Genomic DNA, 27,886 nt, shown 5'->3' on the forward strand with positions numbered 1-27,886 from the left:
CTCCACAATTATTATTTTTTTTAAAATTTAGTAGGGCCTATTAATTTTCAATAACTAATTATAGATTCCAATTTTAGCTAAAATTTGATTGTTCCTTTAAGCATAACCTACAATCCAATATTTGTTCAATTCATATATCATTAATACAACAGAGTAATTAAACATTGTAATTGACAAGCATATAAAAAATACATTGAACATTAAACTTCAAAATTAAATTTTCAACATTAACATCTTCAAACTCCAAATTTTCATCATTAACTAGTATCTTCAAATTACAAAATCAAATTTAAACACAACCTTCAATATTCTAAGATTCACTCCAACCACACAATTATATCATCATAATTGAATATTCAAGACAAATGCAACGAAATCAAAGAATGTCATCAGGATAATTATCATCACGTGATCTCCTTGCATCCATGGGCGAAATGGGTCCACTAGCCGCACCACTTGGCTACATAAAAATACAAAGTACAAGAATCAATCGATAAACTTTCGGTCCTTATTATAAAACATTTATTGTGCTACATATTGTGTTTGCATATTATGTTATTATTTCATGTGAGAAGAAGATATACTTATGTTACTGCAACTCTCCTCTAAAGCATAATACAGCAGCATATACATAACTTGAATGATTAATGTCCTAAAATTCCAAAGAGGAACAGATGTAAAATACGTAACATGACAACAACAAAGTGTATTAAGGATAGCTTTCTGTAACCTGATAGTCAATACTCTAAAAAAACAAAGAAAGGAGTTGGGACATGTTTACAAACACATACAGAAATTCAACTAACATATAGCTTTGCAGATTATAGACATACATGGAAGAAGAGGGGGTCCAACTGATGCAGCATCAGCTGTCAATGTCAATCTGGAAGCCAACTTTTCTCTTGAGAGTGTCTCAACCTGCATCAAAATTGAATTCATAAGTTATGAAAAGAAGTGTCAACTTTTTCTATAAGCAAATAGTTTTGATATCAAGAAAGAACAAGAATCATGGTGAATATGTCATGGTCTAGTTTATTTTTGGAACTGAACGAAAATGGACAATGAGGGTTAACTCTAATCCATTCTCCATCAGTTTTCCTTTTTACTTCAAGCCATCCAATATCATCTTGAGCCAAAATGGTGAGTCCACCTGCATCTTTGTGTATACCAACTCCTAAAGCCAGATGAGGGATATGAGAAGGGGGATAGTGATTCCTGAGGATTCACTGCAGGAGGTTAAGACTGCTGGCCTTCAGAACATAAGTTCTGACGATAAATCAACAGGGGATATTGGAGAGCAGAAACTGTGCCTTCCTGAGTGAAATGAAAATTTCAGCCTGATAGTTTAGATATCACCACGTCAATGAATTTGTCGCGAGTTATAAAGAAGGTTTTCTTAACCAGTCCTATATAACATTCTACCTAGCCAGGAGGCGCTTAGTGCTCGTGAACAATTTTCTAGAGGTGCCCCAGCTTCATAGGTTATGCAGGATGACAAAAGGTGGAGGACGATAATGTGCAGCTAATATGACCAGGTATATGAATTTTGGGGGAGAGTTGAAATGTGCTCATACCAAATTCTGAAATTCAGAACCTTCCTTGGAGGTGAGGAGTTTCCATGAGTTTTCGTGTAGGTGCCCAATGTAAGTAAGACACTGAAAACTTCGAGTCTGGGTGATATAAGCCAGACCAGAATTCATGTCTGTGTGATGGATGTCGAAGCAAGAATGGAGTAGTGCATGCACAATACTGGATAGCAAAGCATCAGCAGCATCCCAAAAATAAACTCCGTGCCAGATCTACATTGCTACAAATTAAGCCAACTAAACAACCAGCAACCGGGGTTAACAACAACATCAACATCATCCAAAAACAGCAGCAGCTCCACCAACTCAAGTGGACACAAACTGTCAATTGAATTACAAAGGGATTCAATAAGCTGTAACTGGTTGCTCTATGGGGTATCAATTTCAAATGTACCACTGAGTTAGTTATTCCTCAAGATGCTGTAAGCAATGAGCACATTGTCATCAAGTCTCAGTATAATAGAGAGTTAGGACATTTCATTTAAGATACTCAATCTAAACGACACAAAGTAAAAGGGACACTTACATAGTTTGCAACTGATACAGACTGAAAAGGCTAGCTGGAACTGATCCCTGAAGTTTCATGTCTTCCATTACCCTGCCAATACAAGATCATTCATTAGGTTAAAAAGAAATTTAAGGAATTGAATCCATAAGAATGAGAATAAGTGGAAAAAAAGATATAAATAACCAATGTTTCAGTGCACTATGCACGTGATACGAGGAAGGACCAGATCACAAGGATTTACGTGTACGCAACAAGGTTATACCAGTAGCTGTTTGGCTGGTTCTATTCTGTTTAACAAGCCTGCAATCTCCATATGCACTCTCATTTTCATCTCGTAGTAATTGCGATGCGATGCGCGTTCTCCAAAGTCACGCTTCCAGCTTCTTTCGCCTCCTTTAGTCAGTTTCGCGCAACCACAGTTTGAAGAGTTTTTTAGAATACTCGTCCTCCTATTTCTCGCTCCCTGCTTCTCCTCGTGCATCATCTGCACGACTCTGAAACATCCTCGCATTTAGTTCTTTGATTGGTACAATGCTTCCCAAGCTATCAATCTCATCTTTCTTCGATGGTTTCACGGATCAGACCTTAATTTAGAATTGGAAAACATGTTAAACAGACTATCTGAAAGAAGCAGATCAACCAAACAAGATACTCATTTAGCCTTTTCGACAGCACAAAGCCAAACGCCTTCAAGACAGACAAGCATCAGAGATGGTAATAATAGTGAAATCAGGTGTCGCAGGATGAAAAACAGAAACACGTTTAAGTAGATATGACCAGCACGATTCAATTGAATTGCATTCTATTGAACGTAAAACAAATACCGAATAAATATTCTGGCTATTAGCTCCAGCAGAATAGTCGTAGAGAACATTATTACCTTATTACAGGTACTCGGATCCTGGAGCAACCACAAAAGGCGTAAGTTGCCATATACTTCTAGTTATGTAATGAGCGAGCTATATTGCACAATGCCTCTATAATACCAGGGCATGCGGAGGTATATATTAACAAGTCTACGCCACAATCCTGGAAGCTTTGCTAGAAATTTTGGCTTGTATACAGCAGGAAGAAACTCATGTTTGAAAGCAAAGCAATTAATAAGCTAAAGCGATCAACATTATAGCCGACTGGCACATTCTCTGCCTTTCGGGATCCATTACAACTACACCATGCCACGCGTAAAAAAGTCACTATGATAATAAGTCTTCTACCAACATATTGGTAAAAGTGAGAGCAAAGAATTTCAAGAGAACTCACTGTGAGTCACCAGCACGTCTCAAATTAGAATGATGATATGAAATGAGCTTAAATGAAGAAGGGTATTCATATAGCCAAACCCGACTTGCTTGTGCCTAAAGTGAGGGACGGAGCTAGAAGCTGAGAAGGTGAACTACGAGCTTGACCGAACTCAGTATCTTTAGTTCAAACCTTGTATTTATATTACGAAATACATTAAATATGTAGAAAAACTAATTCAGAACTCAATTACAAACATCTAATGTCGCTAACCTAAAATTTAGACCGCATAAAGAGGCGAAATTATTTCAGGTCCATCTACTCATAAAATTGAAGCCAAAATTTCAGTAACGTTCTGTCGTTCCATGTACATTGACAGAACACCGCAGCATATAGGTCGGCTAACTTTCATGTGCATGTTTCTTGTTACTCCAGTAATTTTTAAGATTCGAGAGTACAACAAAAGAAAGGTATGTACCTTCAGATCTGTTAAGGCTTGTGGTTATCTAAACACATGGTTAATAGTATATAATATCCCAACGTATATTAGAAATGCAACCTTTGTAAAATTGTGGCCTACAACTTACCATTCATCCATTATAGAACCATTCGACAAATAACCAGAGATTATCTTGGAGGGACAATAAAAATAGGATTTGGCAGTTTTATGCATGATATATAAGACAACAGCTTCTCATTGCTATATTTTTCAGAAAGAAAATGTGGAGAACATCGAGGACCAGTTAAACAGTGACGACTAAAGCATCTAAAGAATGAATAACACAGATCTGGACCTCAATTGAACAATTAGCAGAAGAAGAATTATTAAAAATAAGAAACAATTACCTGGGAGCTGTGAGAGTTTGAATACACCGGAGAAAAAGCTAAAGCAGAAGGCAATGACCGATTAGAGACGCCGAAGTAGCAATGGCCGGAGTAGAGAGTAGCAATTACCCTATCAATGGACGACGGAGAGTTCAATCGGAGTAAAGAGTAACAACCCCAAATTAGCGCTATTTTGGGAGAAATGAGAGAGAGAAATGTTTTGGGGCAATTTCTGATGGATATTGGGGGGAAAAGAGAGGGAATTTTTTGTTATTTAGCGCTATTTATTTTTTTGGATGGATAGTGGGGGTTAAAACCTCCTCAAATATATAATTTTTAGGGGCATATTTTTAACCCTCGTATTTCATATAATTTTACGAGAGTTAAAATAATTCTGGCAAATAAACCCCCACAACTAGACCTATTTTTTGTAGTAACAACAGATTGTCCATCTGTTGCAACCGATGAGTCTTATGTTGCAACAGATGGATCATCTGTTGAGATAAATTCGAACAGGTAAATCAGAGCAGTACGATTAAAGACAGAGTCTTTGCAATTTTATATATCTGAACAGTAAATCTTTGCACACTGAATAACGGTGCAAGACAAAGATAGAGCCATTGCAATTTTACTTTTTTTTTATGCTTAATGATGCCTTGGAAATATATTTCCTTCTTTTCTTAGCCATCTTGATCTCTAGTGGAGTGTATGGATATGAAATCCTCTTTGATGGAATGACACCCCTATTAGATGTCATTTCTTTTACCGAAGCAGTTAGTGCATTAATAACATTAATCGCTCCATCATATTTTGCCTTGCAGTCTTGACATTTGCATGCAGAACATTCGCTAGATATGGTAAAATCTAGAGAAAAATTCGTATAACCAGTATGATCATAATTATAATCATTAGCCCCAACAGCAGCCAGCACCGCTACCGCTACCGCTACCATCATCAACAACAACAATCTTAGGGTCCGATAAAGTTTGTATAGACCGTAAAGTAAGAAAAAATGACATCTTCAACTCTCGGTTGATCGGAACAAGCCACGGATGGACAATCTAAAATAAGTCAGTACATATATTAGAATAATGATGAAATCATTTAAAAGAATCATTAATTAAAACAAAAACTTGATTATAATTGGACTTACTGCTTCCTTCGAGGGATTGAAAAGATCAAAACAAATTGTATTTTTATCAATTTTGATTGACAACCATATCAAGATTCTTAGATAGGAAACTTCTTTCTGATAGTTCACTTGTTGTCTCAAATAAGGAATGACTTCAAATGCCCAAGCCTATAACATAAAGCCAATAAATTAAAAATATTATTAAATAAAAAAAAAATCATATCATAATAAAAGAAATATTTACTACGAAGGCCCATGAAAAGCCATATAAGTTGATTGTCTTTGGCGTTAATAGAGTCAACAAATATTTGACAGTCATTTTGAAGTTTTCATAACCCCAAAGATAGCTGTTAAATGCCTCAAGATCCTCCAAGAGATTTATTAAACCGAGGCTATGTTGTTGTTAACGTCTCTCGCGCAAAGAATATTATATACAAATCAAACCAAGCACAATGATTGCTTGTGCTTCTTTGAGAGTCTTTTACCTTTCAACGCTTCTATTAAATTTTTGTTTTTGAAGCTTGGACCAACAATGGACACCAGGTCATCACGATCACTCGACTTGTCTTTGCCTTTTTTGGGTGTGCAGGATGTTTTTTTTGGGGTCAGAGTAGGTATAACTTGAGAAGGAGAAGGAGGATAATATTTTAGTCGGAGGATAATATTTTAGTCCAGTAACTATGACAAACTCCTTCCAACCAAAATAAACAGGCATGCCACAGTAATTTATCCACACCCCATTCATCTTATCTTTATTTTCATACATAAACCTACGCTTGAAAATATCGTATACTATTTTTATTTTGAAACGAGCATTGTTGTCCTCCAACAAATCAAGATATTGCCCAAAGGAGCTTTCCTTGAAATAAGCATCCAATTTTTGTTCTTGGAGTATTTTTCTGAAGGCATCAAAAGATTTTTCCATGCTGACTTAACCACGAGCTCAGCCATTAAATTTGTGGCACCATCGCACTGCATTCTCACAGGATAACGATCAATGTTGAAGGTTTTGACCAACTCTTCGGCGGAAGGGCTATTAGCATTTGGATCATCTCTTTTGAAACATTCCTCTTTCCCATGTTCATTATCTTCTGCTCTTGATTGAGATAATGTTTGGATGTAGCCGAGCTGCTGCACTTGTTTCTTTACTTGGACTTGATTTGATTTCTTTTCTTTTGGGATCCATATTATCTTAAATTAACAGAAACATAAAATAGATTATAATTGATTAATGCGTCGTTAAAAAAAGGATAACAGTAAATCTAACATGTACAACGGTAAAATAATAGTTCCAACAGACCACATATTCGTTGCACCAGGTATGTTATCTATTGCAACATATAACTGACCTGTTGCAACGGATGAGTAAACCAATGAAAACAATAAAAACAGATCACTAATCTGTTGCACCAGTTATTTTATCTGATGCATCATATAACCAACTGTTGCAATGGATGAGTAAACTGTTGAAAACCATAAAAATAGATCACTAATATGTTGCACTAGGTAGTTTATCTGTTGCAACATATAACCAACATATTGCAACGGATGAGTAATTCATTGGAAATAGTAAAAACAAATCACTCTTCTGTTGCACCAGGAAAGTTATCTGTTGCAACATATAACCAACTTGTTGCAAGGATGAGTAATTCGTTGGAAACCATACAACAGATCACAAATCTGTCGCATCAGGAAGTTTATCTATTGCAATATATAACCAACCTATTGCAACAGATAAGTAATCCATTAGAAACAGTAAAAATAGGTCACTCATCTGTTACACCAGAAAGGTTATCTGTTGCAACACATAACCAACCTGTTGCAAGGATGAGTAATCCGTTGGAAATTGTAAAAACAGATCACTAATCTGTTGCACCAAGTAGTTTATCTAATGCAACATATAACCAACCGTTGCAACGGATGAGTAAACCGTTGGAAACTATAAAAATAGATTACTAATCCATTGCACCAGGTAGTCTATCTGTTACAACATATAACCAACCTTTTGCAACGGATGAGTAATCCGTTGGAAACGGTAAAAACAGATCACTCATCCGTTGCACCAGGAAGGTTATCTGTTGCAACATATAACCAACCTGTTGCAATAAATGAGTAACCCGTTGGAAATAATAAAATAGATCACTGATTTGTTGAAACATATCACTTATCTGTTGCAAAATGAGTTATCTGTTGAATCAGTATTATTTAGATTTCTTCCAAACAGAAGAGTCGTTTGTCGCAACAAATGAATAATCTGTTAGATTGTTCATCTGTTGCATCAGATTTCATAGTTGCATCAGATTTTCAACTGTTGCATCAAATGTTTTCATCTGTCGCATCAGATGTTTCATCTGTTGCATCAGATGTTTCATTTGTTGCAACACCATTTTTACCAAGACAAACAACAAATCATCCCAGCAACACCAACACATCACACACACACTAAGAACATCAAGTGTGACAAAAAATCACCAACAAATCCGAATCAATAGTTCGACAACAAGAAGAAGAAATGCTAGAAATTAGGGTTTTATTCAGTCCACATTTCAAATTTAAGCTAGAAATATTGAAATTGTTAACCAATACTAGAAGAGTAGTTGGCTCAAGTTCCTCTGTTTCTTCATAATATTTTACCTGTGAAAAAAGAAATGGGACGACGAAGAACTCGAAGTTGTAGTCGTCGAAGAAGTTTTCACGTCGATTGACGATTGAAAGTCGAAAGGGAACGCCGAGAATTGAAGGGAGAATTTTGCAGAATTGTTGGTTGGGAAAGAGTTGAGAGAAGCTGTTGAGAAGAGAGGAGAGAGACGGTTGATTTGGATTGAAGGGGGTGTGGATTGGGTTGATTTGTATTTTTAAAAAGATTAGAAAGTTTTACAAATATTAATCAAGTCCACAATTAACTTAATCAAGTTTACTAATGATGTTTGACCATTTAAGTTGGTCAATATCACAAATCCTTCATCCAAGACTTAAAAACATCTTTCCTTCCATTTTCTCAAGTTAGTTGGGGTAACAGTTTCCATTTTCTGTTTTAATGCTAATCTCATCAACCAAAAAAAAATGCGTGCATTCGGCACAAAAAAACTCAAGATTTATAAGAGGCTGGGCTTCAATGGGATTGGCAAGTGCAACAAAATAAGGCCAAGGGAGTACTCACCCATGCAAAAATACGATTACTGTCAGGCTAGTAATGTGTTCTTTTGGTTTGAACTTTGAAATGGGATTTACTACAACAGAACTACTTCATTTGTTTGTTAATTATTAATTCAACTTTTGTACTACTTCTGAAAAATACAACTAGCAAACAAAAGCGAACATGCTGCTTAAACATAAAGTTAAGCCAATAACATAATTTTAGAAATTTCCCATCTGAGACGTATATTCTAGTACTAGTAAGCTGTTCACATTGAGCACAAGAGTTCCAAGACAATTATTGGCTTCTCAATTAGCAAGTGACACCTAGTACAAGTAAATTATTAGTCGAGGCAATAATTTGGTACTCTCTTAATCGCTATACTATACTATTATTCGTTCGGAATTGTTTAGTTCAAAATAAGATCTTTCAAAATTGTAATCCTAAAATTTCAATCAAGATAGATAATCTCATCTTCTAAGTGAAGATATATAATTCCATAATTTTGGTGTAAACGTTATCTTAGTTTTTTATCTAATAAATAAAAATCAAATATTTGACACATCTAATTTCATTATTTATAATAACTCCCTAGTGTGTGTAACCAAATGGCCCTTAAAGATTAGTTCGATAATATGCAGTTTGTTTACTCTTATGGGATATGAACGGCAAGACTTTCAAGGAGTCGGATGGTATGTGGACTAAATTATTCTAGAATTATATTTTTCGAATCATAATTCCTGGACATAATTGTCTCACTTGAGAAACGGGATAAACTAATTTCAAATTGGATTGAATAAAGTGAATATTATAGAATTAAGTACTCAGTTTATGTTTGACTAAAAGTATAAATTTATTAAATTTTATTCGAGACTTAATTTTGAAATATTCCACATCAAACAACAATTATATCAACAACATCCCCGATGAAACTTCACAAAGTATGGTCTACGGAGAATAGAGCGTATACAAGTTTTACCACTACCTCTCTCAGCTCAAACGTACCAAAGGACTCCTAAAAATATTTCAAATAGTTTAAGGGGCATTCTGATCACATCAAAAAATGAGTGGTCAAAGTGTAATTCACTTCATTTATGACCTCTTTCCCTCAAAACTATCGAATCTGCCCACTTGAAGTGAACTGGAATTTCCAACTGAAGATGCTAGAAAGAGTGCTCTCTTTACGCAGGGGATCGCCGGTCACCGGCGACGGAGACGGCGACGGAGAGGTAGACGAATTGAAGAAACGTAAACAGTTGTCTCCGGTAACGAGATTCACCAATTACATGACTAGAACTTGTCACATCTGGCCATTTCTTCTTATAGGAATCGTGCTGGTGGTTATCGTCACTTCATTTGCTTATCACTCTCGTGACCTTGTTTGTATATCTGCTTCTTCTTCCAATCACATATCACGGTTGCGGTTTTTTGGCTTTCAAGGCCTTGAAACTGACTTCGGATCTCTCGGTGTTCCATGGTGTAAGTTCGTTTTTCTTCGAAATTGTGAAATTTTGTGTGGATTTTTGTGCGTAAATTAAGATTATGAATTTGCTGGAAAGTTGTTGTTTTTTGCTATTCAGAATTGTCTAGATCTCTGTGTTCATGAGGTGTTGAGTATTGCGTGTGAGTATATTACTGTTTTGAAAAATTTATGCTTAATTAGCTTGTGTTGAACAGATTATGTGACGTATTTGGCTGTTTTACAGCATGATTGAAGCTACATTTCGTTTTTGCTTGTGGTTCATTTCTTTTTTTTTTTTTTTTGATAACCGTGTGCGCACCTTGACCAATTCCCCTGGATACCTTCCACCTCCGACCAGCAGCTGATACCACGTAAATCTATTCACCAAGGCTAGGATAGATGGGAAGAATCACCTAGTGTTTTTGTCTCCGCTGGTTCTTGTGGTCCTGTTTTCTCTGATTATAAGTACTCTCAAGGTCTGGTTTGCCAAATTTATCTGGATCGTTGGTGGAATCAGGAGCTCATAGTACACACTGCAAGTTTGGGATTAAGACCTAGTTAATTGGTTAGAATGGAGAACTTTTAAAGTGTGAGTTACTAATTCGGAGTTTTAGTCTCTTCGTGGTTTATAATTTACTCAGTGTGCCTACATGAAACATAATCCTCGAATAACAACTACAACAACAACATGCCCAGTATATTCCCACCAAGTGGGGTTTGGGGAGGGTAAGTGTACGCAGTCCATATCACTACCTCAAATGTGAGATAGAGAGGCTGTTTCATAATCCTCGAATAACGTGATATAAAAAAGGGGAGCCTGGTAAAGTTTCTGCCTTGGAACAGTCTCTGGCAGAACCAAGTAAGACTGCATACAATAGACCCTTGTGGTCTAGCCCTTACTGGACCCACGCGTAGTGGATGTTTTAGTGCACCAGGCTGGCCTTTGCCTCCAATAAGGTGATATAAATATGATTAAAGCTGGTATACCATGTGTGAATTGAGTTGGGTTTTCTGTTATCTAATTGGGATTTGGTACACTCAGATGTGGAACTTGGGGAACTTATTATTAGGAGTCCTTTAGGGCAATTTTAATGCTGTTATGGGACCATATCTGAGAATGCTACTCACGAGTGAAATGATTGTAGATTTTGGCAGGTATAGTAATTTAGTTTCAAAATGTAGACTCTTCAGTTATCTGTTTATAGCGAGCTTCACTACACTATTCTTTAATAGATGATCGTTTTAAACTTTTAGCGTGTGGCATAAAGTGGATGAATCGGTTACTTTCTGCTGCTTCACAATGTTTTCATTGCGTGAATTGTCTTGAGCTATAGCTCGGATCAAGTATCATTAAATGAAGTAATTATTTCGCACATTCATATATATACACACGAGTGCATACACATGTACATAGATATTTATCTATTTTTATGTATAAAAAAAGTGGATCACCATTTGAACGTTAGAAGGTTTCTTCCGTGCATTCTCTGTCTACGAGGAAGCTAGCAATCATTGATGAAAAACAATCAGTTGTAGCTATCTGAATATTTTGGATTTTAGCATTGGAAGATGATACTAAAATGAGCCAATGCAGCTTATAATTTAATCCTTGTCAAAAGGCAGATCGAAACATGATAAATCTGTTGAATGGACCACCAAGGACTTACTCCAAGGCCTGGAGGAGTTTGTGCCAATATACGAGACACGACCTATCAAGAATAACATGTATGGGATGGGTTTTGATCACAGCTTTGGGCTTTGGTTCATTGCTCGATGGTTGAAACCAGAGCTGATGATTGAGAGTGGCGCTTTCAAGGGACACTCGACTTGGGTTCTGAGACAAGCAATGCCAGATACACCGATCATATCAATTACACCCCGTCATCCAGAGAAATATCTGAAGAAAGGACCTGCTTATGTAGATGGAAATTGCACGTACTTTGCTGGAAAAGACTTTGTTGATTTTGGAAGTGTTGATTGGGTGAAAGTTATGAAGAAACATAAAATCGATGATCTTAGCAAGGTTCTTATCTTTTTCGACGACCATCAAAATGAACTGAAAAGGTATTATGGCTGTTTATATTGGACGCTCTTGTAGTGTTTTTCTTGATGGAGGATTTCTTGATCATTTGTTCGGTCTAATAGTAATGCAATAGTTTTGACAGCCATTTTTTTTGGCAAAATTGTTGACTCTACCTCAGATAACTCTCCATTTTGAACTTTGATTGACAGACTAAAGCAAGCACTGAAAGCAGGATTCAGACATCTCATATTTGAGGACAACTATGATACTGGCACTGGAGACCACTATTCTTTTAGGCAGATGTGTGATCAATTTTATGTAAGAGGTGTGTTTCGTTTCAACTTCCTATCGTTTTTTATATGTCAACATCTAACTGGAAATTTAAGTTATTTTACATTTAATTTATTTTATAATTTTTTAGCATTTAAATATTGTTGTTTAGTTTAAATTTCTTTAGAGGTCTGTTTCTTTTCACTTATTATATTTCTCCCCCTTTCTAAGTTGATTTAAGTTTTAAGTTTTACTGGAAAAGCCTTATGCATCTTTTCTGATTCTATCTAGGGAAGAACAAATAAATGGAAAGAATGTGGAAAAAGTATGTTTTTTCCCAAGAAGAACTTCAGGTTCCTAGTATTAGCTATGGAACATTATGTTTCACTTATAAGGAAATGATATGCATAGCTTAAGTTGTATACATTACAATACAATAAGTCAGATCACATGAAATCTAATGAAAAATTGCCAGCACATTTCAAGTCCCAAAGGGATTACTGAGTGGTTGAAACGAGGGGAAAAGTATCAAGATCTCATATTTCAATCCCAGCCCCTGTGCTTGTTTGCGGGCTGTGGCAGGTTTCCTAATGCATTAATCAGGAGCATGCAAGCTGAACCTGACACTGTATTTTATTTTTAAAAAGAAATTGATACTCTACTGTTTCTGCAGAGCGATTTTATACTACAAAACATGCATGTCCAACAATTATCTTTTCAGTTAATAAAATTCTTAAAATAGATTTTTTTGGTAACTTATCACTATGATAAAGGAGACGAATGCATCAATTAAATCAATGATATCTACAGGAGAATATAAATTAGTTGATCGCAGATCTTGGGTATGTTGTGTAACTTTCATTTAAGTATATCATGATTTGAGTACGTTAATCTCCAAGTGTATAAAAAAGACACAAGTTCGAAACACTAATAGATGGCTTATTGATTTCAAATAAGGAAACTGAGATGTTCTTGATTTTGAAATTGGGAAAACCGAGATAACCAGAGCAAAATGTGTAGGAATGAAGGCTAACTCTTGCTCTTGGAAAGAAGGCATCTTGTTATGAAACCACACACACAAAAAAAGGCCAACACGTTGGCAGGAAAAAAAAGAAGAAAAAAGGCAAACTCATTTAATAAATGGTAAGGCATATGTGCTGTATAGATTGCTGGGAAGGAAGTTGGTGGAGATAGAATTAGATTAATGTGTCTTTCTAGTGCGACGGATGAACTTAGTGTTTCTTAATATGCTTTAAAGTTGTGAGTTTCCCTCCTTTATGAATTATCATAGACGCGTTATGGTTATTTGAAGTTGCTGTGCTACTCGAACTGTATACATGCGTAATACATTTTTTCTATTTGATGTCCAGGTGGGGGCCATAGCTGCTTTAAGGACAGCGATGAAGCTAGGGTTAGATCAAGAAGGAAGAATTTCTGGGAGAAGGCCGTTGATATTGCGGAACTATGTGGTCCTGGTGAAGCATGGTGGGGTGTGAGAGGGCAGATGCGTGATGATTTTAACCACAGCAATAAAATGATTACGTATGCAGAGCATTTTCAAAACAGCAGGTTTGTAGAGTCGGTGTTAGATGTTTACTGGGAGCTCCCACCTGTGGCTGGTCCTTCACTTACTCATCAGACGAGATATGATCCAGCTCGTGCACAGAGTCCTATTGTTGAAGATGGAAGATATAGATTGTTTCAGAGGCTTGGCTTATCTGGACTTGAAACTTCTGTATTCAATGGTTACACTCAAATGGTCTATCTTCAAGTGTCGCAAGAACCTTAATTGGTTCCACAATTGTTTTGAGTTTTTTGTTGCCTCTGGATGTAGGTTATAGTTGTGTTCTTTACATGTATATTTCCTTCTCTATCTATTTTCTTCAGTTCTTTAGGATGTATTTCTTGAGAGCCAAGTGTACTTCCTGTTCATTTAGTCATGCAACAATCTAACTGAAATTTGCTAATGCCTGATCATTAGATATACTAGAGTCTACAGTACTATTTACATGGAGTGGTAGAAGTCCAATGGATGAAAAGTGATCTTTGCAATAGCTCTTCACTTTGCCCATATTACTACTCTTAAGCTATATCTCAAGAAAGAATATTTAAGAGGAGGCATCAAGTTATAGTTCACCTGTATTATCTTCATACAAAACAGAGTAATGGTTACCTTGTCCTTAACTTTGCCAAAGAATGCCCCCACTACCATCCTGTTAACCAGTGACACCCTACATAAAAGCTTTTCCGGCTTGGTAGACAAAGCATCCTGCATTAGCAGGATTCTAGGAAGGGTATCATAACCATTTCAAGCTTCAGCAGGCTAACAGAAGCAAGCACTTCCACTGGGGGGGATCTTGAAGATGCAGAGAGGGTGCCAGCTTCGTGGTTATAGAAGCTAGACATGCAAATGAAGGTTCAAGCCAAACACCATTATGAGCCAAGAGCTTCCCTCTCAGCTTCTCTTTCTGTTGTTTTGTCATATAAGGATCAAAAAAATTACCAACGGTATAGGTAACTGAAGACTGAATCTATTTTCAACATACGGTTAATTACTTGTAATTATGGAAGGCAGAGTGTCGATATGTCCGAGTGGTTAAGGAGACAGACTCGAAATCTGTTGGGCTTTGCCTGCGCAGGTTCGAATCCTGCTGTCGACGGGAGCCTTCTTTATTTAAGGAGGCTTTTAATTTCAGCGCAGTGCACTGTGTACTAACTACAGTAATTATGGTAGTATATTATTTTCCAATCAAACAGTACAAAAATGTCTTTCATAATCAATTCCAAACCAAATAGTACTAGTAGTAATAATATTCAAATACTAGTTTGCTTTAATGAAGCTTCCTCTTGTGTGGGCCTAAGAAAAACTAGTGGTGGTCACTTGGACGAGACTTCCAATAAATCTTGAATCGCGTGCTTCCATGTACTCTCCATTTTTTCAGAGACGAAACTACCCTTCCCTAACCGCTTTTATTTTCTACTACTATATTCTATATCCTTTCTTTTTCCTAAATAAATAAAGACGTATTAACTGTTCTGTGTCAAATTTGTCCGAGTGGTGAAGTCAGTGCTCAACTCAATAGATTCCTCGCCGGACTCCGGGAATAAACCGCCGCCGGCGACGATCAATTTCTTCATAGGATATCTATGTAGTTAAAATTCATTGAATTATCTCTAGCAGTAGTAGTATTACGTCCGAGATATGGATAGGCAAAACCTAGCTTCGTCGTCCTCTTCCCGTGGTGGTGCCACCGCCGCCGTCCATCCTCCGCCACAACAAGATGCTTGGATCAATACCTACCGGAATTTACATCCTCAGTGGCAGTCTATTCCTCCACCGCACCAGGTACCCTTCCTGCCCATCCATTTTCTGCCTCTTTAACTTGCCAGAATATTATATTTAGATATTCCAAGCTTTTGTAAACTGTTCCAATTAAATACTTCCGGTTCAAATCATTGTTCTTTTGCGTGTGTTCTCAATCGTATAGTTAAATTAACCACATAAAATATATCATTTCTTTTAATTATATGCAGTCACGTCAATAAGCTGTAAAACCCGGACCTTTTCTATGAGATGACATATTTCATGGAGTTAACTTCACTGTCTAATAGTCGAATGAAAAAAAATTGAAGTGGAAGTGTCTAATTGGAATATTTTTTTAGGAGTTGAGGTGTTCAATTGTAACACTATTTAGTTCTGAGTGTCTAAATGGAATATTGTGTCAAGTTGAACGAGCTGATTATGTATTAAGCGTTTACATTATTCAATATGACCCTTGAGATGACAATCGGTTTCCACTTAGGGCAGATAGTATGTGTAATTCAATCTTTTTGAAATGTATAGTTAAGTTTATACACGAAAGAGTGATGGTACAATGGTATCTGCACCTGTTCAATTGAACTTGTGGATCAGCTTCTAGAAAAATTCCATTTATCTACCATCCTTTTTTGTTTCATTTTATGTCTATTTGTTCTTTTGCTACAGTATTTCCGACAAAAATATTGTCTTTCTCATCTGGGCTTAATCCAAAGAAGTATTACAACAACAACAACAACAACAAACCCGGTGTATTCCCACATAGTGAGGTCTGGGGAGGCTAAGATGTACGCAGTCCATACCTCTACCTCTAAAGAAGTAGAAAGGCTGTTCCGATAGACCCCCAGCTCGAGACACAGAATAATAAACAAATTCATAGTAAAGCATGGAACAAGATGGCATAACATAAATACGACACCCACAAGTAATAGTAAATAGAGAAAAGTAAACAGATTCGTAATAAAACATGAAATAAGGTATCATAACAAGAACAATACCCCCACCAAGTAATGCCCTACACTAGCGACCCAAACTGACCCTAGCCTTCTGCCCTAATTCGCGTCCTCCAGATCTTCCTATCTAGGGTTATGTCCTCAGTGAGTTGTAACTGCTCCATGTCCCGCCTAATCACTTTTCCCCAGTACTTCTTCGGCCTACCCCTACCCCGCCTAAAACCATCCGAAGCTAGCCTCTCACACCTACGAACCGGGGCATCCATGCCCTTCCTCGTCACGTGTCCAAACCATCTCAATCGGACTTCCCGCATCTTATTCTCCACTGGAATCACACCAACCTTCTCCCTGATAGTCTTATTCTGAATTCTATCCCCCCTAGTCAGCCCACACATCCAACGCAACATTCGCATTTCCGCCATCTTCATTTTTTGAATGTGAGAGTTCTTAACTGGCCAACACTCCGCTCCATACAACATGGCCGGACGGACTGTCACCCTGTAGAATTTGCCTTTAAGCCTGGGCGGGACCTTCTTATCACACAATACCCCCAAAGTGAGCTTCCACTTCATCCATCTCGCTCCAATACGGTGCGAGACATCCTCGTTAATCTCACCGTTATCCTGAATCACGGACCCGAGATACTTGAAACTATCCCTCTTACATACCACCTGTGATTCTAACTTCACTACCACCTCATTCTCCAGCCTCACGTCATTAAACTTGTATTCCAAATATTCTGTCTTGCTCCTACTCAACCTGAACCCTTTAGACTCAAGAGTTTGTCTCCACACCTCTAATTTATCATTCACCCCCCCCCCCCCCCGCGTCTTATCAGTCAAAACTACATCATCTGCAAAAAGCATACACTAAGGCATCTCTCCTTGAATACGCCGCGTCAACACATCTATCACCAAAGCAAACAAAAAGGGACTAAGAGTAGATCCCTGATGCAATCCTGTCAAGACAGTGAAATGCTCTGAGTCTCTTCCCGCCGTCCTCACCTGGGTTTTAGCTCCATCATACATGTCCTTAATTGCTCTGATATATGCCACCGGGACTCCACTCACCTCCAAGCATCTCTAAAGCACCTCTCTAGGGACTTTGTCGTATGCCTTCTCCAAGTCGATAAACACCATGTGCAGGTCCTTCTTCCTTTCCCTATATTGTTCCACCAGCCTCCGCACCAGGTGAATTGCCTCCGTCGTCGAGCGGCCGGGCATAAATTCAAACTGGTTCTCCGAAATAGACACTATCCATCTCAGCCTCACCTCGACCATTCTCTCCCAAATCTTCATAAAGTGACTCAATAACTTAATACCTCTATAGTTATTGCAACTCTGAATGTCACCCTTGTTCTTATAAAGAGGGAACATAGTACTCCACCTCCAAGCCTCGGGCATTTTCGCCGTCTTGAAAATTCCGTTAAACAATCCAGTCAACCACCTTAAACCAGCCTCGGCAGAAAACTTCCAAAAATCCAGAGGTATCTCATCAGGCCCCGTCGCCCTACCCCTTCGCATCCTGCGAACAACCTCTCTAACCTCCTCTACCTTAAAACAACTACAATAACTAAAATCCCGACACTCCTCTGGGTGCTCCAGCTCCCCTAACACAATAGCTCTATCCCCTTCGTCATTCAAGGGCCTATGAAAATACGACTGTCATATATTCTTAATGCGGCCGTCCTCCACCAACACTGTACCATCCTCCCCCTTAATGCACTTCACCTGATCAAGGCCACGACCCTTCCTCTCCCTAGCCTTAGCGAGTCTAAACAACCTTTTTTCTCCTCCTTTCTCCTGTAACCCCGCATACAAGCTCTCAAATGCTGCCGTCTTAGCCGCCGTAACTGCTAACTTAGCCTCCTTCCTAGCTAACTTGTACTCTTTCCTGTTTACCCGTTTCTCTTCTTCGTCCTTACTCTCAACCAACTTAGCATATGCCCCTTTCTTGGTCTCCACTTTCTTCTTAACCTCTTCATTCCACCACCAATCCCCCCGATGATGCCCGGCCCGGCCCCTAGAAACACCTAACACCTCACTAGCATTTTCCCTGATGCACCTAGCCACCCTATCCCACATTCTATCCACGTTCCCCCTACACTCCCACACCCTCATTCCCGCCAACTTCTCCCCTATCTCCCACGCATTCACTGGCGTCAAGCCGCCCCACTTAATTCTAGGTCTACACTCCTCACCCCTTCTCTTCCTATCCTTCTTTATACCCAAATCCATAACCAAGAGCCTATGCTGGGTCGAAAAATTCTCACTCGAGATGACCTTACAGTCCTTACACAACACCCTATCCCCTTTCCTAAGCAACAAAAAGTCAATCTGGGTCTTGGCTATTGCGCTTCAGAAGGTGATCAGGTGATTGTCCTTCTTCGGAAAGCCCGAGTTCACCACCACCAGCCTAAAGGACCTCGCAAAATCCAATAGAGTAGCCCCCTTTTCATTTCTTTCCCCAAAACCAAAACCACTATGCACATCACCAAAGCCTCCCGGTAACGCCCCGATGTGCCCATTGAAATCTCCTGCTACAACAATCTTCTCCGAGCTAGGCACACCTCTCACCACCTCATCCAAAGCCTCCCAAAATCGCATCTTCTCCTCCCCATCCAAGCCCAACTGCGGTGCATAAACACTACACGCATTCAGGGTAAGCCCCCCAATGACCAACTTAATAGTCATCAACCTATCGCTGATCCTCTTAACCTCCACTACCTGACCACTAAGCTCTTCATCTACTAAGATGCCAACTCCATTCCTACGCCTCTCGCTCCCAGAGTATCAAAGCTTGTAACCATCCACATCCCTAGCCTTAGACCCTATCCACTTGGTCTCTTGAACACACGCAATATTAAACCTCCTCTTTCTAAGAATCTTCACAAGCTCTATGGACTTACCCTGAAGAATCCCTATATTCCAAGACCCAACCCTCAGCCTACCAACTCTATCATCACGTCTTCCTCTACCGCCCCTGACGCCAAACCTTGGCCTCCTTCCTACCCCCGCCCTTCCCTCATCCCCCGCCCCCACAACAGCCTCTCGCCCCAATCCCCTCGGACATGACCCTATCCAACCATCAACGTCCACAGCCACTTCTACAAGAAAATATAAGAAAATATAAACAATGATAGTGACAAAGCAGCAGTAGAAAATACAAGGCTCACACAAATTAGAAGAAATAATCAAGAAACAAAACTAAACTCAAATAGGAAGAAAAAACAAGACCAAGGTAAGGACAAAACTAACAGTAAGAAAAATAGAGCACACTAATGGTCTGGCACCAAGGACAGTAAAACAAATAATAAGGAGCAGTGCAAGTCACAAATATACTACAACAGACACGCAAGTCAAGATACAGGAGATAATACGATAAATAATATGAAGGAGGAAATAGCAAAGGTTAGGAATCACCGGGATACGCGTGTAGACCAATTTCTTGTTTCTTGCATGTTATGTTGGAATGTTGTATCCCTTCAAGCTGATTGCAGAAACTGGTCGCCTGGATATTATCGCCGGAGTCCCGCCGGACTCAGATCTGGAACTGACGGAATCAGATCTGGTCGGAACTAGCAGATCCTTCAAATAGACCTGCCGGAATCGGTGGCCTGTGACCGGAGCTGTGAGCTGCCTATGTCGCCGGAGTCGAGCTGCCTACTTTGAGAGTAAAGTCAAAGAGGAAAATATTGAGAGTAAAGAATTGTTACTTGGTTAGGTTTGTGTTTGTAGCTCAACTTCTGCAGAGGTGAGTGTTTGAGTGGGAAGCCGAAAGATACTAGTGAATCCAAAGAAGTATTATAAGTTAAATTTCAGTTTTGATGACAATAGGCTTTGGTTTGGCTGTCTGGTGGCTGTCTATCCCGTTATGGAAACTTAAATAGAGCTTAGAATATTCATAGAAAAAGTTCTGATACCGACATTTGCATTATACTTTTTGGTAGGATGTTAGAAAATTGAATTTGGATCCCCTAGTGAGGACCAAATTAGCTTAAATTTTCTTCGAGTTTTATTCGACCTGGAATATATTAATGGAAATGCAAGAGGTGGAGCTTCATGGGGATGATGGTTAGAAATATGAGTAATCCAACTGAAAGAAAAAACTAGTCATTCTCCTGAAACCATTTATGGATTTAGTGCATTTTTCTCCATGGAAATTTACTTATTTCTCCATTATAACACACAAAAACTGTTCCCTTTCCTTTTCTGTTGTAAAGTCTTAAATGTCAGATCATTTTACTATGGGGGCTTAGAGAAGGGTGAACAAGGAGTTTTCATTTGAGGTTTTATTTGCTGAAATTTTTGTTCCCAAGTACTGAAGTTTTATGTTGATAACTTCTTTTGGCAGTTGGCCATTCCAATTTCAATATCCAGAGTTAATCAGGTAGATGCGGGCAGGCTGGACATTGAAATGTCAGCCATGCTAAAAGAGCAATTGGTTAAGGTCTTCTCTTTAATGAAGGTACCTATCATGTGACTTTCCTATTTTATCATTGAATTCATCAAGTCTTCATGATTCTGTTATCTCACAATTTCTTTTGTTTGGGATTAGCCAGGAATGTTATTTCAATATGAACCAGAACTTGATGCTTTCCTTGAGTTTCTAATCTGGCGATTTTCTATCTGGGTTGATAAGCCTACTCCTGGTAATGCTCTCATGAATCTGAGATACAGAGATGAACGTGCAAGCGAGATTAGAGGAAAAGGTTAGAAAAACATCTTAGCTTGATCTCGTTTCTCCTTTACCAACCTTTTCTGTATCTCAGTGATGTCAAAAATTAAAATTGTCTTATTGTGTTGCAAGATATGGATAGATGAGATTGTTCTTAGTTCTATTTAAGGGATGTGAAAAATTATTCATTTGGATATCCTTTAATTTTCCATGTTTTTCTTTGAGGCGTCAACCTTCATTTTTGCTGAAGCCAATGGTGGTACTTGTTCTCCTTCTCCTTTCTTTATTAAGCCATTTTTTTATGCAAATAATGACACCTCCTCATGTTGACATATTTTTTTAATCTTCCTTTGTCAGCTCAAATACATTGGCTTTTCTGAAAGAAGTAGGCAACTAATTTCGAAATTACAGTTTACACTTTAGTTATTGACTGTGAGGCTGTCTGGTATTTGGAAAAGAATGTCGTCATCTGTTTTTGGAGTTTCTAGGGAGGATCTTAGATGCTGAGTGGGACGATCCCCTTTGGTCTTGTTCTGTTTAATTCTTAAGATCAGCTGAGCTACTTGAGCCCTGTAAAGTTATAAATTCTATAGCAAGTCTGAATTGCCATGTGTATAACATCGGCTTGTGATGGAGGGCCACTGAGATTGACTTGGAAAATCTTGTTGGTCTTACTTTGTGTTTGAAGTGCAGAGGTTGGCAGCTCGATGTAATTGTATTTATTGCAGTTTTGTAGTTTGGTAAGTCTAAATTAGCAAGGGTGAAGCATCGGGAATTGTGTTGGAAAATCTCCCGTCTTGCTTTGTGTTTGATAATGCGAAGGTTGACAGCTTGATGTAGTTGCATTTCTTGTTTCTTGCATCAACTGCTATAATTTCAGTTGTAGTTCTTTTTCCTTTTCCATGTTTGTTGTAGTGCGGACTGGATTAGAAGGACCCGGACTTACTGTTGCTCAAAAGTTATGGTACTGTGTTGCAACAGTTGGTGGTCAATATATATGGGCCCGTCTACAATCATTTTCTGCTTTTCGGAGATGGGGCGACTCTGAGCAGGTACTGCTCTCTTTGCCTCACATATCGACATGTTTGCATGCATGTCTGTTTTAGTGGTGACAAATCTGTGATCACTAAGAGAACTCTTTGTTCTCTAATAGATAATATTCTTCAGGCTTTTTGATTAAATTTATTGTTAGAAATAATTAGTTATAAAGTTCATCAATATTCTAAGTTTGTATAACAACTTCTAATCATGCACAGGAATTCCTCGATTGTCATTTTCTTTTGGCTTAGGCATATGGAAAATGTTAAAAAGGAATGTTGAAGGGTTCTTTTTATGGGAAGGAAAATTGAAAGGTTTTGTATGATTTGGAACTTTAAAATGTGCAACTTCAAATAAGGATCAGTAAAAACATTTATCACTGATAAACACCCAAGGATGTGGGCCTTTTGTTTAATAAAATTGACATGGACCATGAGGAGCCTAATTTCAGCAGAGGCAAAAATGATTTAGGTGATTTCTTCATAAAAGTCTAAACTTTGATAGACATAGTTACCCGATGCATATGTTAAGAGGTTTTAGGTACCAATGGAGTAGTCAAGGCGTGTGCAAGTTGGTCCGGGCCAAACTATTATTATAAATAGAGTAGAATATTAACAAAAATGTTATATATAGGATCTTTTTAGTCTGAAAATCACAAATAACATTTCATGTAGACAAGAACAACGAGATTCTTGTGGTAACATGTCCAAACAAAAGTTTTCCATTATGCCATGGAATCTCCACAGCAGGCGATATTCTACATATTAAAAGAAATACCAATTAAAAGTATTTCAGTTTGATATTTTTATCTCATCTTCAGATGAATACTGATCTTATGAAAAATAAATAAATTCAGATGAATAATATTCCTTCAGCAATATAGTACTTAAAGAATTTCTGGAAGTATTTTTTTTCATTACTAGCAAAAATAAATGTTAATTTGAATTGCTAGAGAAGAGTTTGTCTGAAATTTATATTCCAAATGTCTAAAGTTACCAGTGTAGAACAAAATTTATATTCCAAATGACCAAATGTATTCTTGTGCCTTTTGTTTCAACCTATCGAATATTGTCTAATTTTATCAAAAAGAAAGTGCTTGCATACATTATATGAATACTTGTGCCATATAAGGGTACCATGTACATTCATTATTATGCTGATTCTATCTAGCTATAGTTCTCTTTTCTCCTTAAACTGAATCTTTTTGGCCATGCTATTACAATATGAGTAGCAATTGGCCTTAACAAAAAAATTGAGAAAGAGGAGTCACATTTAGGGACTGCATGTTACTTTTTAAGGTACCACGATTATTGAGATAAACAATGCATTCAGCGTCTGTGATTATCGAGATTTGAGATAAACAATGTATTCGTTAAATATTAAATGGGAAATATGTAAGACCACAAGATAATTTTTTGAAATATAAGGAAAAAAGTTAGTTCAAAACTGAGGTTAAGTTAAAATATGTCATAGAGCTTTCCTTTTAAGGAATGTTGGCGTAATAGAAGAAAATAGTTGGAATATGAAGTTGGGAATCTTGAGATGAAGAAAGTATTGAAAGTTCAGTGTCATAGAAAAAGTACAAATTTGTACCAAGTTTGGAAGCCATGTACATTTGAATAGCACAGTTTAATTCTTATGTTGATATCGATGTTCAGTCAAAACAGTTTTTTGAAATTGGATTAGGGAGTAATAGTTAGACTAAGAATACTAACTTGTATAATACGGATTTTGTCAATGTATACTTTATTTGCCAGTTGTTAATTATGTATTTGCTTCAGAGGTCTTTGGCACGTGGAGTGTGGTTATTAATGCAACGGATGGAGGGGATATATAAAGCAGCATCTTTTAGCAATTTACTTCTCTTTCTTTACACAGGAAGGTATATCTTTTACTGCAAAGTCTTTACTTTTTATTTCTTTTCCAATGCATGACATGATCACCCGATAAAAGAAGAAGATGAAAAAAATTCTTGCTTCACAAAGTTGTTTTGTAAGTAAAGTTACTGCCATGTGACCAGGAGGTCACGGGTTCAAGCCTTGGAAACAGCCTCTGGTAGAAATGCAAGGTAAGGCTGCGTACAATACACCCTTGTGGTGGGGCCCTTCCCCGGACCCTCCTGCGCATAGCGGGAGCTTTTGTGCACCGGGCTGCCCCTTTAATGTTCTATTGAAGAGAACACAAAAGGATGAGTAGAAACTAACCAAGTTCCTATTGTTTCAAAACAGTTACCAATTACAAACTTTTTGAGTTGGGAACCATCATTGTGTGAAATAACTCCTTTAGTCGAGGGCATCCTTTGAACCGGGAAACTTGCAACAAAGACCCCATTTTTTTTTTCCCTGAAAAGCAAATGGCCTCTAGGTTCATCCTCCCCTGTTTTGATTGGTAACTGTAGTGAGCTATGTCCATAATATCTGTCATCAATTTGTACATGCTTCTCTATCCAGTAATTCCTAGTTTGAGGGACTGAGGTACCTAACTTATTGCAGGAATACTGCATCGTGATTAACTTTTTAGCACATTATGATGGTTGATTCTACAAACATATATGGGGGCCCTAATATGAACAGAGCATCAGTTGTGAGAAATATAAGAGAAAAATATTATTGAATTGTTGTAACTACATTATTACATTGAGGCTCTATTTATAGACAATACATTCCAATCCTTTTCCTAATAGGATATTACATTATAATCCTTTTCCAAGTAGGATTTTATATGCTATTCCTATTCCTACTCATATTCTAACACTCCCCCTCAAGCTGTTACATAGAAGACATATGTACCAAGCTTGTTATGGATGTAACTAATATGAGAATCGGTGAGGGACTTGGTGAAGGTATCTGCAAGAAAACTGATAAGGACTGCTTTGGACGTGTGGGAGGCCTCAATTGAAACGGAACAAACTGAAAAAATGATCCGAAAAGTAGTAAATATTGCCATAAAGTCGATGCGTCACTGGAAAATTGCCGAAAACCCGTATAAAATATAGGGTCATCTCGAAATTAAAAGACGAGTAGATCTTGAACATGAAAGTCACCGGAAACTTAGCCGAAACATGCTCACACGCCGGATTATTAGATTTGATGGCTGAAAAGTGACTACTATCTGGGAAAAAAAAAGTATATGGGTAGGGTCGGAATGATGACACGACCCTATTGAAAAAGAAAAATATGTGTAGGGTCGGAATGATGGCACGACCCTATTGAGAAATAGAAATTATATGAGCAGGGTCGGAATGACGGCACGATCCTACTGGAAAAGAGAAATTATATGGACAGGGTCGGAATAATGGCACGACCCTACTGAAAAAGATCTGAGGAGTCACCGAAAAGACGTACGGAACTATGTAAATTAAATCTGAGGAGTCACCAGAAAGATGCATGGTGCTATGCAACTCAGATATGAGACAGTAGTTCGAAAAGATGCACGGTGTTACGCAAATCAAATATGAGAATAGTCACCGAAAAGAAGTACAGTGCTAAGAAAAATAGATATGTAAAAGTATTCACCGGACAGATGCATGGTGTTACGCAAAGATATGTGAAAATAATCACTAGAAAGATGCACAATGAGTTAGTGACCCAGCTTTTGCTAACATAATCATTGGCCAGACGGGCGGCATATATGGATTATAGTCGCCCGTCGGCAGCGGAAACTCTTTGATTCTTTACCTAGATCGTGGAAGCTTTGATACCATGTGAGAAATATAAGAAAAAAATATTATTGAATTGTTGTAACTACATTATTACATTGAGACTCTATTTATAAACAATACATTCCAATCTTTTTCCTAATAGGACACTACATTATAATCTTTTTCCAAGTAGGATTTTATATGCTATTCCTATTCCTACTCATATTCTAACAGACTCTAATAATTGTCCCCTTTATGTGATCTGGCCAATGAATTACACATGAAAACTTCCTAAAGTAATGTTTTTCGACATGTATCAACTATGTACAGGTACAGGAATCTTATTGAAAGAGCTTTTATAAATTAACACATGAAAACTTCTTAAATTAATGTTTTTCGACATGTATCAACTACCTACAGGTACAGAAATCTTATTGAAAGAGCTTTAAGAGCTAGACTTGTTTATGGGAGCCCAAATATGAACAGAGCTGTGAGCTTCGAGTACATGAATCGTCAATTGGTGTGGAATGAGTTCTCGGTAATTGTCCTTCAATCTTCAGTATCTTGCTAAATCTATATGCCCTTTCGGAAAGTATTAACAAAGACTTACTGAGAAATTTCTAGATAGTTTAAATCAATAACAATACAGAGTATTACATTTTTTTTAGCTGTTTTACATGCTGCCGGAGGCTAATTGAATCCTATTTTCATCTTGCATGTGCATGCCTTTTTTTCTCCTTTTGGTGGTGGGATATAAATTTTTTGCTTTGCAGCTTTCCATTTCAGGCTTTTACTTGTTGACATGTTTGGTTCCTCAGTACACACACAATATGAAGAGACACAGATTTTAAACAATTTTCTAATATACAGGAATTGCTGCTCTTGCTTCTTCCCCTTCTCAATTCAGCATCTGTCAAGAGTTTCCTTCGTCCATTCTCAAAGGATAAATCTTCAGATTCTTCAGTAGATGAAACTTTATGCCCCATCTGCCAGGGAACCCCATCGATTCCATTTGTAGCTGTCCCTTGTCAGCATAGGTATATACTTTTACATGCTTTCATTTATGCGATAGAATGGTAATGCATTACTTTCAATTTTTTATATATGTTTATATGCCTTCATTAAGAACATGCTATTACGGTTCTTAACCGAAGAATCCTTATCAAAAGATAATGTGGATTTGTGGAAATTACTGCTAGACAATCCTAGGTTAGCATCGCCATTATTATTAATGCTCTTCCAGGCGAAAATTGTTTGAACCTGTGCTGAGTATGTTTCTAATATATACTGGCTGCACAGAACATTAAAGTTGAAACTGCTTGTACTTCAGGATTACATCCAATATGTTTCATTGCATTGTTTGTACCACATCGTCTGCAACTTAAAATGATTGGGTCTAGTTTTTAGAGACAACATGGCATTCATTATTAGGAGCTATTGTGTTTCTCAGAATCACGTAGATGCCATCTTCCCTTGGTCTTTTGTCATGCTTTCGTTTTGACAGTGTTCAGTGTCATTTCTATCTTTAGTTTACTTTGCATAAATGATTCTGAAATTTCAGGTGTTTCTATTTCAATCTTATAGGTATTGTTACTACTGTCTTCAAACAAGGTGCTCTGCATCTCCATCATTTCGTTGTCCCAGATGTGGCGAACCAGTTGCTGCTATGCAACGGCATGGTGGTGTAGTCAGCAACATTCCTCAGAAACAATGATTGTTCTGCAAAGTATAATTGAAATGATAAAAAGGGGGGAGCTTAGTTGAACTATAGATCAAAAGTTGCTCAAAAGACAACTTGACAATGGAACTAGGTATCTAGATTCCTTGATAAAGCACATTGTTCTGCTTTATTGAGTGCTTTAATTTTTTAGTAGTGTGGTTGTCCCTTTTCCAATATTTTATATCACATTTGTTTATTTAATTGGAAGATTTTCTCAAATGTTGGATCAGTCTACACGCAATTAATTCAATTTTTGATGAATTGAGTCTAAAAAGCTGTCCTTTTTAACTTTGATTACGGGAACTTTTGAGAGAAGAAATTAGCACAATGTTTCATTTCCTTAAGGTTGTCAAATTGCAAA

At 37.6% G+C, this 27,886-nt stretch overlaps 2 protein-coding genes, 1 long non-coding RNA gene and 1 other non-coding gene across 5 annotated transcripts; 3 read left to right on the forward strand and 1 right to left on the reverse strand.

Moving 5' to 3' along the window:
• Window positions 1-200: 200 nt before the first annotated feature.
• LOC107876115 lies at window positions 201-4,455 on the reverse strand. The gene is made up of 5 exons (XR_001675977.2): window positions 4,180-4,455; window positions 2,357-2,678; window positions 1,575-2,184; window positions 834-918; window positions 201-460 (listed from the first exon to the last, which is right to left on the reverse strand). It is a non-coding gene; the product is annotated as an uncharacterized LOC107876115 (long non-coding RNA).
• A 4,977-nt stretch (window positions 4,456-9,432) lies between these two features.
• On the forward strand, window positions 9,433-14,167 carry LOC107876116. 2 transcript variants are annotated; one of them, XM_016723123.2, is made up of 4 exons: window positions 9,433-9,905; window positions 11,512-11,952; window positions 12,121-12,236; window positions 13,552-14,167. In XM_016723123.2, the coding sequence occupies exons 1-4, from the start codon at window positions 9,901-9,903 to the stop codon at window positions 13,968-13,970; spliced, it is 981 nt and encodes a 326-aa protein (XP_016578609.1). In that variant the 5' UTR covers window positions 9,433-9,900; the 3' UTR covers window positions 13,971-14,167. The 2 variants fall into 2 exon arrangements, with proteins under 2 accessions (XP_016578609.1, XP_016578608.2); XM_016723122.2 differs by having other exon boundaries at window positions 9,478-9,905; window positions 11,508-11,952.
• A 592-nt stretch (window positions 14,168-14,759) lies between these two features.
• On the forward strand, window positions 14,760-14,841 carry TRNAS-CGA. Its single transcript has one exon. It is a non-coding gene; the product is annotated as a tRNA-Ser (tRNA).
• A 194-nt stretch (window positions 14,842-15,035) lies between these two features.
• On the forward strand, window positions 15,036-27,786 carry LOC107876117 (peroxisome biogenesis protein 2). The gene is made up of 8 exons (XM_016723124.2): window positions 15,036-15,527; window positions 20,804-20,917; window positions 21,008-21,161; window positions 22,043-22,179; window positions 23,947-24,047; window positions 26,226-26,343; window positions 26,676-26,842; window positions 27,390-27,786. Exons 1-8 carry the CDS (start codon window positions 15,384-15,386, stop codon window positions 27,517-27,519), a joined length of 1,065 nt encoding a protein of 354 aa, XP_016578610.1. The 5' UTR covers window positions 15,036-15,383; the 3' UTR covers window positions 27,520-27,786.
• The last annotated feature ends 100 nt before the right edge of the window (window positions 27,787-27,886 follow it).

The sequence above is a fragment of the Capsicum annuum genome, chromosome 6, assembly GCF_002878395.1.
Source record: "Capsicum annuum cultivar UCD-10X-F1 chromosome 6, UCD10Xv1.1, whole genome shotgun sequence".
NCBI lineage: Eukaryota > Viridiplantae > Streptophyta > Magnoliopsida > Solanales > Solanaceae > Capsicum > Capsicum annuum.